Source organism: Pectinophora gossypiella, chromosome 14 (genome assembly GCF_024362695.1).
Source record: "Pectinophora gossypiella chromosome 14, ilPecGoss1.1, whole genome shotgun sequence".
In the NCBI taxonomy this organism is placed as follows: domain Eukaryota; kingdom Metazoa; phylum Arthropoda; class Insecta; order Lepidoptera; family Gelechiidae; genus Pectinophora; species Pectinophora gossypiella.
In genome coordinates, this window is record NC_065417.1 from 7,965,540 (window position 1) to 7,981,610 (window position 16,071).

General features: G+C 36.5%; 1 protein-coding gene across 1 annotated transcript; it reads right to left on the reverse strand.

Annotated features, from left to right (window-relative positions):
- Nucleotides 1-305: 305 nt before the first annotated feature.
- Nucleotides 306-1,808, reverse strand: LOC126372350 (uncharacterized). The gene has a single exon (XM_050018059.1). It carries the CDS (start codon nt 1,657-1,659, stop codon nt 1,078-1,080), a length of 582 nt encoding a protein of 193 aa, XP_049874016.1. The 5' UTR covers nt 1,660-1,808; the 3' UTR covers nt 306-1,077.
- Nucleotides 1,809-16,071: the final 14,263 nt, after the last annotated feature.

The following is a 16,071-nucleotide window of genomic DNA, read 5'->3' on the forward strand; positions in this document are numbered from 1 at the left end:
CGATTCATTCATTGTGTATTTTTTAATAATTTATTCTCATTATGTTTGTTTTTCTTCAGTTTCAAGCTTTAGATTTTTATTTCATACTACTTATTCAATGTATTTAGCCATATTTAGCCATTGTTGTTATTTTGTATTTTCGTTCCTTTCAAGGTAGCAAAAAAGTATGTCTGCCTATTCTTACAGTTTATGTGGGTAGAGGGTTAGAAAATTAGAGAAGGTATAAGTTTTAGTTTTTTATTAAATACGAAATTTCGTCTTAATGTAAGTACAATAAAAATGACTTACGTCTATTGATTCAATATTTAGTCTATCTACGTGGTATACAGCAATATCAACCTGCTTATATTACGGAACAATAAGTCATAGACACCTTACAGTAATATCAAATTCGACTCCGCAAATGATGACGATTTATAATACCTTAACATGTAATGTTAGTATAAGTATGGTGAAAACTAGACCAGCGGTAGAGGTGATTTAGTTATAAGGTACGAGATTCTTATTATAGTAGTATACATACACGCTAGGACTACTTAGTCATTCAAAAACGTGGAAAGGCACTATGCTTGAATAACAGGAAATGTTTCACAGTAGATACCAAATGTTACGTTACACATTTTAATTTGATAAATCCAATACTGTTAGTTTTATTATTAAACTACCTCAAAGTGAATTAGAGTGACAATAATACTGAAAGATTTTAAGTCTAAATTAATAAAATTGGTGTTCTAAAGGTGCAACTTGATTTAAGGAATGATTCCAGTAAAGTTTAGTCGAAGTGTCTACCAGTAGCTACCTGAATCATAGAGCTACTTCAAATCGGTTTACAGTCTTATATATTGTCCCTTATATAGAACTAAACAAGTCACAGCTCATCTTGCAGCGCGAGCGGCGCGGCTTGGTCCTCCTTGAAGACAACGTTACGTCGGCTACTCGCCCTCCTTTCGCCAACTATCTACTGATATGATGAGAACTCGTCTCTCTAGCGCATTTTACACACTACTCTTTAAACATAACCAGTCTTGTTCTTCGCCCTCGTCCGATTCATTGTGAATAACTGAACAGTACGTTCCTTTATCGGTTTAGGCCCATCGTGGCGCAGCAGACGGTATGTCGTGGTACTCTCTGTGTGGGTAGGCCGGAGAGGCCGCGCACGTAGGTATACGTGACCGGTGGTCGCAGGATTCGTTTCGGCTGCTGTTGCTTCTTGGGTTGCCGCTGGCGGTCTGTAGGCGAACAGGACTGTGAGCGTGACGTCAGGTTTAGACTTTGGAACACTCTTCGCAGTGAGACCGTGGAGCGGTGCCGGCGGTGGCGGTCGGAGCCGTCGCTGCCGGAGTCGCTGGCGGAGCAGGACGAGCGATCGTCGGCGCGGCTCGGCTCGCAGGAGCCACTGTCGCTACTGCTGGAGCTGCCGACGGAGTCAGTGCTGCGCCGCGACAGCCGCCGGCCCAGGGCCTTCAGCAGCCGCGTGCCGCGGTGTGGCGACGGTATCGTTTCACTCATTTCCTCCATCGGAGGACACACCACAATCTTCGGTGTGACGGATTCGCGCCTCGTGTTGGCTTTTGGGGCCCGCTGTTGGGGCACGTTCACCGACAAATCGCCGACGAACTGCTCAGTCGCTCCAAAATCGACTCCCAGTTTGCTTTTCATAAGTTCGTTATTATCACCACTTTTGAAGGTCGAAACACTCGTAAACACGTTTGGAATATGTTTGCTTGAATTAGAGCGTATATTATTGTTGTTGAAAACTTTTCCGTATATCGCGGTTAAGTGTGGATATAGCAGCGCAAGGGTCGCTTCACGAAGTTGTGTCACGAACTGATGGCAGGAGGGCGCGGACGGGCTTTATAGCGGCGATTTAGCGCATGCGCGGTGGTGTCGCCAGCTGGACATGCAGTGGCACACGTAGCGGCGAGCTGGTTGCCAGGACGCCGCTACCCACACCCCTCAACCAATCCGAGGATCTTGTTGCAATAGAGGCCGTGTACCTACCGGAACAAATAAATGACCTCAATGGGTTTATTTTAGCTTCTCAGCTTTTGTCAGCATTTTTAAAACATTATCGGTTAATTTATATCAACAGCGTCGAATAACAATATACTTAATTTAATCTTCTTTGTAGTTGTTGAGTTTAGAGCATTATTAGCCTAGTCTCCTTAGTTCATTCATCAATCATCAACGCATTTGCAGGCATTGACCTGGTTTACCATTGTCTTTGACCCATTCAGACAAGGGTAAACTGCCGGAAATTTATAGATATACTCAAAAGCTCATTAAGTGAGACTTGCACGTGTCCACGTGATCTTTGATGGAGTTTGTATTAGCTATACAAACTCTTACTATTAATTGTTGAAAATAAAACGCCTTACAATTTAAATGGAGCAAAATTGAGTTTGTGCGACAATTGAGTAATTATTTGCTATTATCAAATGAATGTCAAGTCTAAAGCCAATGGACTTGTTTTATTATGACTTTGATACCATTGAAGTTAATGAACCTGATGTGTGTTGAAAAAGGATACAATATTGAGACTATCATAAAGGCGAGTTAAGAATTCTAGAGCGGCTATTTATAGTTAAATAGAGTGTAAATAGATTAGTCATGATGGATGTTTTGAACGCGTGAAGACGAGTCCTTATAACTAAGTTATTGTATTTTATTATAGTACTTCCAACTTACAATGGGTACTGATTTGATAGTGATTGGTCTAATCATAATCAATCATGTATTTGCAAGAACACAATAAAAAAATATTGCAATTGTACAGTACAAAAAAAAAACAAAGTGTCGGTTTCGTTGGTTCGAATCCAGCACAAGCTTAAACCAATTCATGTTTGGATCATAAATAATTATCACGTGCTCAGCGGCGAAGGAAAACATCGTGAGGAAAGTCACATTCCCGTGAAATGCATTTCGGGGGTATGGAATCTAACCTGTATTGGGCTGGTTTTCCCTTCACGGGTTGAAAGGTCAGACAGGTAGTCGCTTCTGTGAAAGAACCGGACCTGTCAAAATCTTCAGGTTAGGTAAGCGGACCCTGTGAAAAACGGGATAATGCTAGGGAGATGATGATGACAACATTAAAGATCTTATTCTTTATGAAACCTTTTAAAGAAAATAAACATTTTATTAAAAAAAAAAATTCTAAGTAAAACAGTACATGTATTCAACCGGCAAGCAGGTGCGCAAATATTTATATAATTATATTATTATTAATGGACTTATTCTTAAAGTTAAAGAATTCATTGACACAACATTACACACCTAACATAATTTACTTATCTTTGAATTCGATTATTGGCTCTTAGGAAGCTCTTAAATTAATATTTGTCTTTTAAAACGTAAAATTTTAAATTTATTATGTTTGGAAGTTATGTTTTTAAATTGTTAAAAATATTTGCATGCCTAGTTAAGGTTGAATACTATAATACTATACCATCTTTTGTAAATTGTATTCTGGCAAATAAAAATGATTAATTGAAGTTATTAAACGGATAATAATGACAGAAATAAAAATAATTATGTATAAAAGGGTGGACTTATCTCTAAAAGAGTTACCTACCACTACGTAGTACCTATTTACAACTAAAACCCTTTAGTTGCAACATTATTTTTAGATACAATTTACCAAAAAAGAAGAAAAGAAAGTACATAATATTACCCGATAAGGAAAGGAGGAAGCTATATTTCTTTTGAAAATAGTATGAATGGGATTGTGTAGCAACGTGGGCTTGAGACGTACGTCGTTAGACGGATCGAAAGGGTCGCGTTACTTTTTCTCCTGGTCTTTTAGCTGGTACCATCATCTCGTGCTAAGTCACGTTGTTGCCGCTGTGTACGTACTAGTTAACTGGTCATTCTTACTACACGTGCCTACAACAGACTTTATATTTCGTAAGTATATAAATACTTTCATTATTTTCCTCCAAGATTTGCAGTTAATCGACATTACTAGAAATCATTTTTTACTTTTTAAGAATAATTAATATAATGAAGTTTTCTTGTTAGTTTCTTTCCGAAAACATTGAAAAACCTACAATGTAAGATTTCTTGAGAACTCAATTAACGACATTCTCAACGGTATGATAATAAAAGAGTAGGTCTCGTAAAGTCGGATTGTTGGATATCAGTAAAATATATTACCATGATATCACCTTTGTCAGAGAACTTTAAAAGTCGCAGACATAAAATCTTTTTCTGCAGTTCTTTTGTAGCAGGAAATTCAGTCCTACATAATTGGGCATTTCGATTATTAATTTAAAAAATTGTAAGTTTACTGTGTATAAATTCACGCGCTCAGCAGTGGGACGTATATAGTTTATTTATTTTGTGTTATGTGCTTACTGATTTAGTTCTATGAATAATATTTCAAAAATAATTAAATTGGTCAATAAAGAGTGGGAGAAAATACTTCCACTGGAACGACAATTAAGTACAATGAGGATAAAAACTAAAAGCTCAGATGTAGGCGACATTACTGTGACTGTTGAGGGTTTCTAAATTTTAACAGTTCTCTACATATGTATTTTATTTACTTATTTATTTATTTATAGACAACTTACAAGCTACACTCTGCACATGCAAAGTTACAGACAATGAAAAAAACATTAAGAGCTAGCTCAATTACAAGTAGTCACAGCATGCACAATCAATTGAACAAGGAAAACAAGATATAAACTGTACTTATTAAAAAATAAAAAATAGACATAATTTAACAAAAAGCAGCCAGTACAATGTTTTTATATGCATTTAAGGGCATAGTAATATCAAGATCATGCTATCTGGCCAACATATTATACAATCTTATACAATCTTGACACTATAAGTACCTTTGAGAGTTTATGAATATTTTGAGGGATTTTCCTTTAGCAGTGCTCTATTTCTACGTGTGCCTATTTGCATGTGCGTCTTGTCTAGACATTGCGAGACCGTAATAGACACATTAAAGCTGTTGATCGTACCTATTATAAAGCCGAATTGCATAGCAACTATTTTAAAATACCAGGAGGGTTATATTATTATTAGCCTGTACAATCCCACTGCTGAGCAAAGGCCTCCCCCATATCTTTCCAAGTATCCCGGTTCTGTGCGCGCTCAATCTGTTTGACCAGGAGGGTTAAAAAGCAATATTGATGTTTGTCATTTTTTGCCATTGCGCACTTGTTTTTATGCTTTTTACCCGACGTAGCGGCGAAGCGAAAAGAGGGTTATATGTTTGACCGTTATGTATGTATGTGCGCATGTACGGTCACGAGTACTAATATGTATACACTTTGAAACCATGTCACATTAACTTTATTGACAAATTAAACCGTAAGTCTTATTAAATGTCAAATAAGTTAGTGCGACAGGTTTCTAAAGTGGGTACATGATAATGCTCATGACTGTACGTCTGTTACCACCTAACTTCTAAACCACTTCTCAAAATTTCACAAATGAGGTGTCACTAGAAGCGTATTAATTATTGATCGGTGGTTACAGGTTATGGGACATTACGCTAAATTCAACGTGGCGCCCTCTAGAGGACATAAAGTAAGGACAAACATTTTTTTCTTCCAATTTAATGGTATCGTGTTGGGTATCAAATGAAAGGACTTAAGTAATTTGCACATTACAAATGTGTACATATTACTAGCTTTTACTTGCGGGTTTGCTTATATTTATTCGATAATTACGTTGAATTGATAACATAACTGCTCAGACATGTTCCGGATAGGTCTAATCGCGAATGTTGCATAAATATACATTATGGAAGCACGTATTCTTAATAAATAACTCCAAAATGTTATGCTTAAATATAAATATAAGTTTGAAAACTAAAACCGGACAACAAGAAAATGTTATCTTCTTTGTACTTCTTCCGAACGGTGTTTAGGAGATAGCCGTGGTCGCATGACGTAATAAGCATACTCTTATGACAGATTGGCATTCGAACTTATATTTTTTATGAATTGCTTCCATGTCGTCTTTTTGGTATGTATGGACTAATGCTCTTTGCCTTTCTCACAGGTTTTTTATAGCTAACTAATTAATAAAATTATCTATTTTCTTTTAGTCACGCGTGTTCATTGTAAAGTCAAGGGCGGGCCTCGACAATGGCGCTTGCGTCGGCTACTTTACACGTGCAACTACATAAGCATGTCACACGTCATCTCTAGCACCTAAACTTATATTCTTCTTATAGTGATCTAAAAGTAAACCTGTCGTAGTTGTTTCATCATATCCATCTTGAGAATAATATATGAAGAGTAAAAGGGTTATTTACACTCGTGTATCGATACGGGCCTGCCTGAATACGTACGTATGAACTAAATGTTATTATGTTTTTAGAACACAAAAATATTCTGCTACTTAAAAACATCATAGAAGGGAAGCTACAAGGAAACAGAGGAAGGGGAAGACCAAGAAGAGATTAAAGAGTAAATGAACGTCGTGTTTTATAAGGGAGTAAAAGAATTGGCCTTTGATAGACGAGAATGGAGTATGCTACACCGACAAGAGCGTGACTTTAAATCAGTGATGATGATTCTGCCACTTTGCGATCTTAGGGGTTAAAACGGTCACATCGCAGCCATTCATCTAAAAAGCAATATTACTATTATTAGCAATGATTATATTTTCAACAATAAGCAACTTTGAGGTCTGACTTTTGACGTCTGATATTGTTTTCTTTATTTAGAAGGGCGTTCAGCAATGCCGCCTCCATTAAATGTTGTCGAATTTTATTTTATTTTCTTAGGAAGACTAACAGTCAAATAATAACTATAGATCTAAACAATAGAAAAACATCGAAAAAAAATGCATGTGATTCAAGACACTATGTCGTTTGTTAATGATAATAAATGTACGATATGAATGATATTTTGGTAAATTAATTTATGAATAGTAGCTTTTAAATACCAACAAATGGATTTATTTCAATCAACAAGACAATTTACATTGAATAGATTTATTTTAAAATAAAGATAGCCGAAACTTCTCAGAACTTAGCAAGCTTCATTCTTTTTCATTGGTGTAGGTGGTGAGATCAATGACCGAACTCATCAACTCTCAGCTTTATTTGTAAAATCAGACAGGCTTCAGGCTAAACAAGATTCTTCGCGGAAATAGATTTCTTTTATTGTAGTTTTTAAAATAGGTACGAGGTTGCAACTAAAATAAGAATGTTTTATTTTATTTCACTTGTATTTAAGTATTTTATTATCATCCTCCTAGAAATCTATTTAGTAAGTATTCGATTAAGGGATCACGTCCTATATACTGATACATAAGCACATAATATCACGCCTATTTCCCGTTTCCCGTAAGGTGAAAGTGGTGTGTCAGGACCCTAGTACTCAAGTGGAATTGTATGGTCTATTATATTATTTATATTGTTTTTTTTTTTATTTCTTTTATTGGTCTATTTTTTTTTTTGGTTTTTTGGTGGTTTATATTTTCTGTTTTTTTTTTTGGCACTTCTCCAAAGGAAAATAAACGTAACGTGATGGATAAAGAAAATTACATAAGTACTTACGGTAAAATGTGAACCTATGTGTCTGAACATACTTGTTGTTTTCTACTTCTGGCTCTAACCACGCCCACAGGAATTTCGAATTATGGGATTCTTCTTCTATCGTGTGGGTTGTGAGGTGGAGTACCAACCTCATCAACCCTGGTGTCAGGGTTATTATATTATTGAGCTGCCAATTATGGGAGTGATTTTAATCTATTAGAATGTTAATAAAAATAGTTACCTATTAGATGAAAATTGAGATTTTCTTTAATCGGCAAAGCAATTTCGGATGTTATTAACAGATTTCATATTAAAGAAATGTCGAAATATCAGCGTTATTTATACCCTTTCCGGTCAAGTTATAACATAAAACACGTGGAAAAAGTAAAAAAAAATATCCGACTGCGGCGAAGCAAAAAGGAGGGTTATGTGTTTGATTTTATTTTTTGACTTGACTTATTGTTGGTTTGCCTCAGGTGGCACTAACTACTTGGCTGGACAGATGGTGATCGTTGAGGGTTCTCACCAAGTAATGTCAGCGATAGGCGGTCTCAAAAATATACTGAAATTTATATTTTCGAGAGTCGTGTTGTTGATTAGGCGGTTTGGTATGAGATAAATTATTTATATTTATAGATATTATGGATACCTTACAAATAAATATTGTTCGTAATTCAACCTCATCTTAATTGCGCGGATATTCTTATAGGTATGATGTACCTAATATACGTATTTATATCTATACTTATTTTGTTTGTGTGTGTATAAGTAGTTTAATGTATATTATTATTGTTTCCCAAGATTAAAGTATATTTTTAATTTAAAAATATTTTTATAATTATAATTTATATGATATTCTTATATAAGTATTTCTTATGGTGTTTAAAAAAAAATCAAAGATATTTTTCAAAATTGGCTTACAAAGTTAGCGCTTTTTGAACGACAAAAAATTAAATTACATATTATGTAACTAGCTGTAAAACTACTACCACATCGGAATCTGTAACGCTGAGGAAAAGACGTGGCCAGAAAACCTCCCAGCACAGGGCCCTAGTCCTATTGTTTCATGTTTTCCTTTCTTTTCTTTTTTTTTTAATCCAGTTTGTATTACATAATTTATAGACTTAAATACAAAGGTATTCCAATTACAGTCGGTGGAAGGAAAGTGAAAAATAAAGAGTTTATGTGACTTTATCACAGAAACAGTGTTTTATGAGCTCCCTGACAGAAGCAGGCCTGTCCCCATACGCCGCACCCGATCACGAGTTGACGCGAAATAACATCGCAACATTTCCTTGCCGAAATAAGTCGTTGTATCGCACGTGTTACGATTGTTGTGTTTAGTAAAATATATATTTTTTGACTGCTACGTGAATACGTAACGACACGTGCATTTGTGTATTTACTCTATTTTTATCTGTATTGTTTTCATTTATTACTAGTTTTGCGCTTGCGAGTTTGTCCGCGTAGTTTTAGGTTAGTTATATCACGTACTAAGTCCGTCTTTAGAAAGTAATTATTCTATATCCTTCCCTAGCAATCAAACTTACTATCTAGTTACTTTCGTATACTTTCGTATCTATTTTTATTTTCTTGTGTGAAGACGAGACGATCAAAATCGTGAATTTTTCCCTCATTTCAAACATAACATTTTAGTTAAAAGTATAACACTTATAACAGTTGGACATCAGATACTTCATAATTACAATATTTATACTAGTAGAGATTTTTAAAATAAATAAACTTAATGGATTAAGAAGAAGTTTATTGCTTAACCAGAAAATTCAAGCCTATATTGTTGTTGGAAACATCACTGGATTTAAAAAATTAAAAAATATCGGATTGAGAATTATATTATACCAGAAAAATTAAAACCAAAATCATTTTCGAAAACATCACTATGCAAAGGAAACTATAGGTTTATTGATTTCAGCGGACGAAGACGGCGCCAGCAGCGGGGTAGGCAGAGTATGCGGAGTAGGCGACAGGGGCGGCGGCGTAGGGAGACACGTACGAGGCGACGCCGGGGTAAGCGTAGTCCAGACCAGCGGAGTATGTCAGCACTTGGGGCTGCGGTGCGGGCGCGGGCTTGGGGGCCGCCAGCGCCACCGCGAACAGAGCAAAGAGGGCGAACTGGGAACGAAAAATATGCTTAGTATAGTTTCTAAATTTTAAGGTCCTTTTCCGCACTTTCTCGCGTGGTGGTTTAAGGCCCGATTTCCCTATCCATCCATAGGGAAGGCCCTTGCCTCAGCAATGGGGACGTTAATGGGCTGGTGATGAAGGTCCTTTTATAAGTAGAATTGTATCGGAAAGGTAACTGGGTTGAGTTTTATTTTATGAATAACTTCATAAGTTCTGAGTGTTAATAGTGATTGTTTTAACTCCAATCAGCTTGCATGCCGTCTTACACATAGAGCAACAACGGCGGACCAGAGGTCTTACATGATAATTGAGTGTTTATAAAAGTGTGTCTTAAACTCTCAAGGCCAAGATTTCCAGACATAACAGTTAAACAATGGGGGTTTGTATTTAAAAAGAACATTCGGTGTTACGACTAATTTAAGCCGTGGTAGCCAGTTGGTAGAACGTTTGCCTCTCACTTTGAGGTCTCAGGTTCGAATCCAGCACAGGCCTAAACCAATTCAAATTCATTCAAAGTAACATAGTTACACTTTGAATCGTCAATTTGTACATAACGAACGTCTTATCCGCCTAACACTACTGCAGCTTCTCACAACCTGTATAGCCGGGTAAAAGAAGCTGTAAGAAAAACCTCGGCACAGGGCCCTAGACGTTCTTTAAAAAAATATATAAACATAAAATATGATTATCGAATTTGTTTTCGAATTAATGTTTGGATCATAAATGATTATCACGTGCTCAGCGGTGAAGGAAAACATTGTGAGGAAACCCACATTCCCGAGAAATGCATTTTCGGAGGTATGTGACGTAACCTGTATTGGGCTGGCTTTTCCTTCGCGGATAGGCAGTCGCTTCTGGAAAAAACCGGACCTGTCAAATCTTCAGGTTAGGTAAGCGGACCCCGTGAAAAACGGGATAACGCTGAGGAGATGATGATGATTCGGTCTTACGACTTTATGCCACTTATATTTAAAATCACTCAGAGTAAGTAAGTACAGCTACTTACGATTTTAGCGAACATGGTGATGCGATGCAGAACACAGACTGAATCATGTTTCAGTTTAGAAATCCAAGCTTTATATACCTACTTGCGCAAATTACAGCCTTGATCTTTATAGCAGAGAAACGCTTTTTGTCTCATAGAAAAACTTGGATAGAGGAGTCTCTATGAACAGGCGTAGTACTCTACTGCTGTTGGAAAAATCATCGATTCTTTCACCGATTAGACGTGATATCAAAATAACACACGAATCTGAAGACAGACTCGAGCCTTCAACGCATGATGTGACCTATCAAAACACACACTAATTCTATCAACACACGTTTTCTAAACATAACATAACAAATAGTTTATTGCATGAATAGGAAAAATATAAATAAAGAAAGAAAGAAAGAAACATTTATTACACACAAAACTGTTTACTATTTATTCTTTCTATTTCTCTTTTGTTTTGTATTTTGTGGTTTAAATACGAAACAAAAGAGAAATAAGAAGAGTACAATAGGCGGCCTTATTGCTAAGTAGCAATCTCTTCCAGGCAACCACGCCAGTTATCGACTTATTTACTTCATCATCATCATTTCTCTAGCATTATCCCGCTTTTCACAGGATCCGTTTACCTAACCTGAAGATTTGGCAGGTCCGGTTTTTTACAGAAGCGACTGCCTGTCTGACCTTCCAACTTGCGAAGGAAAAATCCGCCCAATACAGGTTAGGTCACATAACTTCGAAAATGCATTTCTCGGGGATGTGGGTTTCCTCACGATGTTTTTCTTCACCGCTGAGAACGTGATAATCATTTATGATCCAAACATTAATTCGAAAATAAATTCGACATATATTGGTTTAGGCCTGTGCTGGGATCGAACCTTGATTTGACCTTGATTTGGGATTGAATCCAGCTGATCGCAAGGGTAAAATTACCAGTATTAACACGTCTATTATTAGATAAGTATCAAAATATATCACGACAGACCTTTAAAACCATTTGGACGTAATCAGCTGATGGAACTACCTAATTTGCATGTAACCAGACAATGGGCATCTGTTTATTAATCCTTTACTCGAGTTTTTCAATGAGACAAAAAGCGTTTCCCTGCTGTAAAGATCAAGGCTATAACTTGCACAGGTAGGTATATAAAGCTTAGATTCCTGAACTGTCACATGATTCAGTCTGTGTTCTGCATCGCTTCACCATGTTTGCTAAAATCGTAAGTACATACTGACCGCGACTTACTTTGCACTTACCCATAAATTGATCAAAATCAACCTCAAGTTGCTGAACTTTAGGTTTTTCGAACATATATTTTAAGTACAATAAAGATCTTTTGTATTGTATTGTTTTGTTGCTCATTAGACATTTTGTCACGTAGACATGAAGAGATTCCTTCCTTAGTTTAAAAATACCATCAAATAGGTACTTTCAAACGTTCCCTTTTTTCTATTCGACCTTTAAATGGGACGCCATGTTATGTAATTTTCTAGGATCAAAAAGCTACGTCACCGTCTGTCAACGGATGTCTATCCGGCCTTCAGCAATAAAATCCCACACAAAGACAAGCCTTTTCAAGATATTTAGGATAAAATGTACCAATCTACTACATAAACGACGTCCTTTAAACGCTTAGAACATTCGGTCGGAATATAAAAGAAATTAAAATTCAATATTCACTTTGAATCGTCAATTTATACGTACATAACGAACGTCTCATCCGCCTAAAACTACTACACAACCTGTATAGCCGGGGAAAAGAAGCTGCAAGAAAAACCTCGGCAAAGGGCACTAGGCGTTCTTCAAAAAAAAAAATAACAAAAAAACAATTAACAGTCAATAACTGACCCCGTTAAATTTCCACTGTTATTAACGAATATCAAATAGAAAGAAACAGGTTTATTTTTATTTGATGATCAACGATTTTTATTTGAAGAATAGATTCATTTGGGTACGTAGTGTTTTCGAAAAATAGGCTTTTTCTAGGGCCCCCCATTGGCACCATCCGTTGACACTCTATAGATTGGTTGGAGCGGGTTTACAATTCAGCTTCAGCGGGTCTAAATATTATATAGATAGATTACAAAGTGAGATTGTTTGAGGTTACACAACTACTATTAATACGTAGTATAAATAAAATAAACAAAGCATATTTTTCGTTCCCAGTTCGTCCTCTTCGCTCTGTTCGCGGTGGCGCTGGCGGCCCCCAAGCCCGCGCCCGCGCCGCAGCCCCAAGTGCTGACATACTCCGCTGGTCTGGACTACGCTTACCCCGGCGTCGCCTCGTACGTGTCTCCCTACGCCGCCGCCCCTGTCGCCTACTCCGCATACTCTGCCTTCCCCGCTGCTGGTGCCGTCTTCGTCCGCTGAAATCAATAAACCTATAGTTTCCTTTGCATAGTGATGTTTTCGAAATTGATTTTGGTTTTAATTTTTCTGGTATAATATAATTCTCAATCCGATATTTTTAATTTTTTAAATCCAACTAGTAAGTAATTGCATTTTGTGATGGACAGAACCACAAGACTCGCAGCCATATATTCTAATCTACGTAATGTGATGGTCCGTAGCCAGATATAATAATCTAAAATTTTTCAATTTTTCAATTTATATACTTATATGAATATAATAATATACATATCATACAATACATGATATGTGATAATATTTTTTAATATGACATGATATATCTATGATAAGCAATTATAATGTATCTTTACTGGGAGTAAATTAACATATAAGCTTTTAAGACTAAGTATCATTAGTTCTTTTGCATACTAAGTAATAATAACAACGTACTTAAGTCAGGTGACGTAACAAAGTTTTATCAAAAAAGCTAATGGAGTTTTGATAACTTATAGCCATTTATTATCCCGATAAGCTCAGCGATTTTTTGCTGTCCATCAAGTAATATATAAAAATGACGTTTAAAAACTTATTGTATGCGTGTACAAAATTCCATATTAAATCAAGGAATGAGCAATATGTATTGTTGTTATCATTCATATTCTCGGGAACGAGCGTGTAATCAGATTTATGGATAAATCACACAGTATAAAAAAGTCGCTTCCAGTTACATGTACGCATACATCTTTGATTGACCTCTACACAATCGGCGAATACAATCAAGCACGATATTAGAGGACATATTCGGCTGTTCTTGCCGATCATCGTCTTTGAACGGGTTTGATCGTGCTCACCCTAAATGGCCGATAGTGTAGAGGAGGCGTAACACATTAACGATGACAATATTCGCAAACTAAGGTGACCTTGAACTTCAAAACACAATGAGATCCTTAGCGGATACTTTACATTTTTTATCGCATGTTATGACATTTGTATTACGGAAGCTTATTGTTGTATCTTGTTATAATTGAAGCCACTTGCCCGCCCAAACGTTGTATTTAATTAATCTAATTCAACGCCTCACTGGACGCAAAAAGTGACGGTTGTTCTAAATGTCATATTCGGTGTCTGAATGCTGGCGGTAGAGCGACATTAACTTAAATAGTGTAATGAAAGCTACTTACAGAGACTGGTACGAAGGTTCAAGCACGGACAAAGATTGATTTTATTTTACAACATAGTAATGACCTCATGGTCATGGATTATTCAGTCATGGATTATTTATCCCCTGTTTTCGGACTGGATTTCTTGATATGCCTTGTTAGCTTTAACAACTACCGGTTCTTGCGGAGCGTGACTGGCCAGTACTTTCTTTGTCCTTAACACTGGAGATTTCATTGTACCTATTACTACATACGGTACAAAAATCTAAGCGTAATATTCAAATTTTTGAGCAACTTGTTTCTCCACAGTGATAACAGCTATTCGGCTTTCTTTTAGCGTCCACCTTCTCGTAAAAATCGCGGTAAGTAAATTATTCTTTGTGGTTTTAAAATAATAGTAAAATATTAAAAAATAGAATGGAATAATGTTTTCATAAAAACAAGTTCGAATAAAGAAAAATATGAGCCAGTGATAGAACTTTGGGACCAACTACGTACCTAAAGTATTTTTTAGTTAAACGCTGATGGTGGAACCCCGCCTAACTAGCTGTGTAAACATTTCTCGACGTTGATTGCACGTACCAGTCACGTGCCAAGGTGCCAGCATCTTGCTTGATTTACATGTTTTAGCAAGTCACGGGGGCTCTTTAGTATTACAGTGAATACTTACTTACTTGGCATTACTAGTATTTACTTGGCATCTACTTCAGAATTATAAAATTAATTAACTAATTGAAAATACGTACTTATTACTTTGTGCGAAGTAAATTTATTTATTGCTTTTAAGTTTTGCGTTTGAAGTCGGTATTTTTTTGGTAAAAAATTTATTTTATTATACGGGCATTTCTACGGAAGGGTCTATTTTTTCTCAATTCGGTGCCGAAATTGAAATTAGGCTTTTATGAATATTTTAATAACAAATATTGAACTTTATTCCATCTTGAATCTAATGATGCAATTGGGACCAGATTTGGTGAAGTGGTTTATGAGAAAAGTTAATCACCGAATTGGGCAACCATCGAATTGAGAAAATGAAACATCGAATTGAGAAGAGGCTCAGTGAATTGAGAAAATGAATCACGGAATTGAGAAATAAGCCCTCGAATTTAGAAATGCTGTCAGTTATTATAGAAATAATGCAATGAATGACCAATAATGATGTGGTATGGGCATCTGATGAAGAGGAATGGAAGTCATATTAGATGGTATGTGGTGAGTATGAATGTGCATAGACATAAGGGGTAGGAGACGACCGAAAAAGGTGTGGATTGGATTGCGTGAGGACGGATATGTGTATGAAAGATGTATTAACATGACGAAAGACAAACAAATGAATATCGTAAAAAATAGGAAACTTTTCCCCACGAAGAGAAGAAAATGATATATTTCATGTCTTGCCTAGGCTTGACCATGTGAGATTACACCTTCCTCACTTCCCTTTGACATGCGTATCCACGCTGGTGGAGGAAATACCCAAGCTAGGGCGAAGTCCCATGTTTTGCTGAATGCATCTATGAAAATAGCACCTTTGTCCCTCACATCTCTCATACTTTCGAATGAGAAGTTGCGAAAAGGTCTATCTGAAGAATTCCCCGCTTTTTGAATAGAAAGTTCGTCACGCGATCCGACAGATGCCAGTCCGCTAGAGATTTCTGCCGCTAGAGGCTGTCGGCAATCTCGTTGAAAACACCTAGAATGTATTCAGCAAAAATTTATATTCTGTTCCTTTGAGCAAGTTCCAGAAGTTTTGCTACTAGGTCTGTTAAGAGACTGGATTTTGTTCCCCCTGATTCTTTATATAGGACACAACCGTTTTGTTGTCGGACTGAACTCGTCGTTCTCGTAGTTGGGGTAACGTCATCTGAAATGCTCGGTATACTGCATACAGGTCTTTGCGATTTATATGCCACAAGGTTTGGCT

Excerpts from the sequence above, each read along its gene's own strand:
- LOC126372350 (XM_050018059.1), bottom strand. The coding sequence starts at position 1,659 with ATGAAAAGCAAACTGGGAGTCGATTTTGGAGCGACTGAGCAGTTCGTC.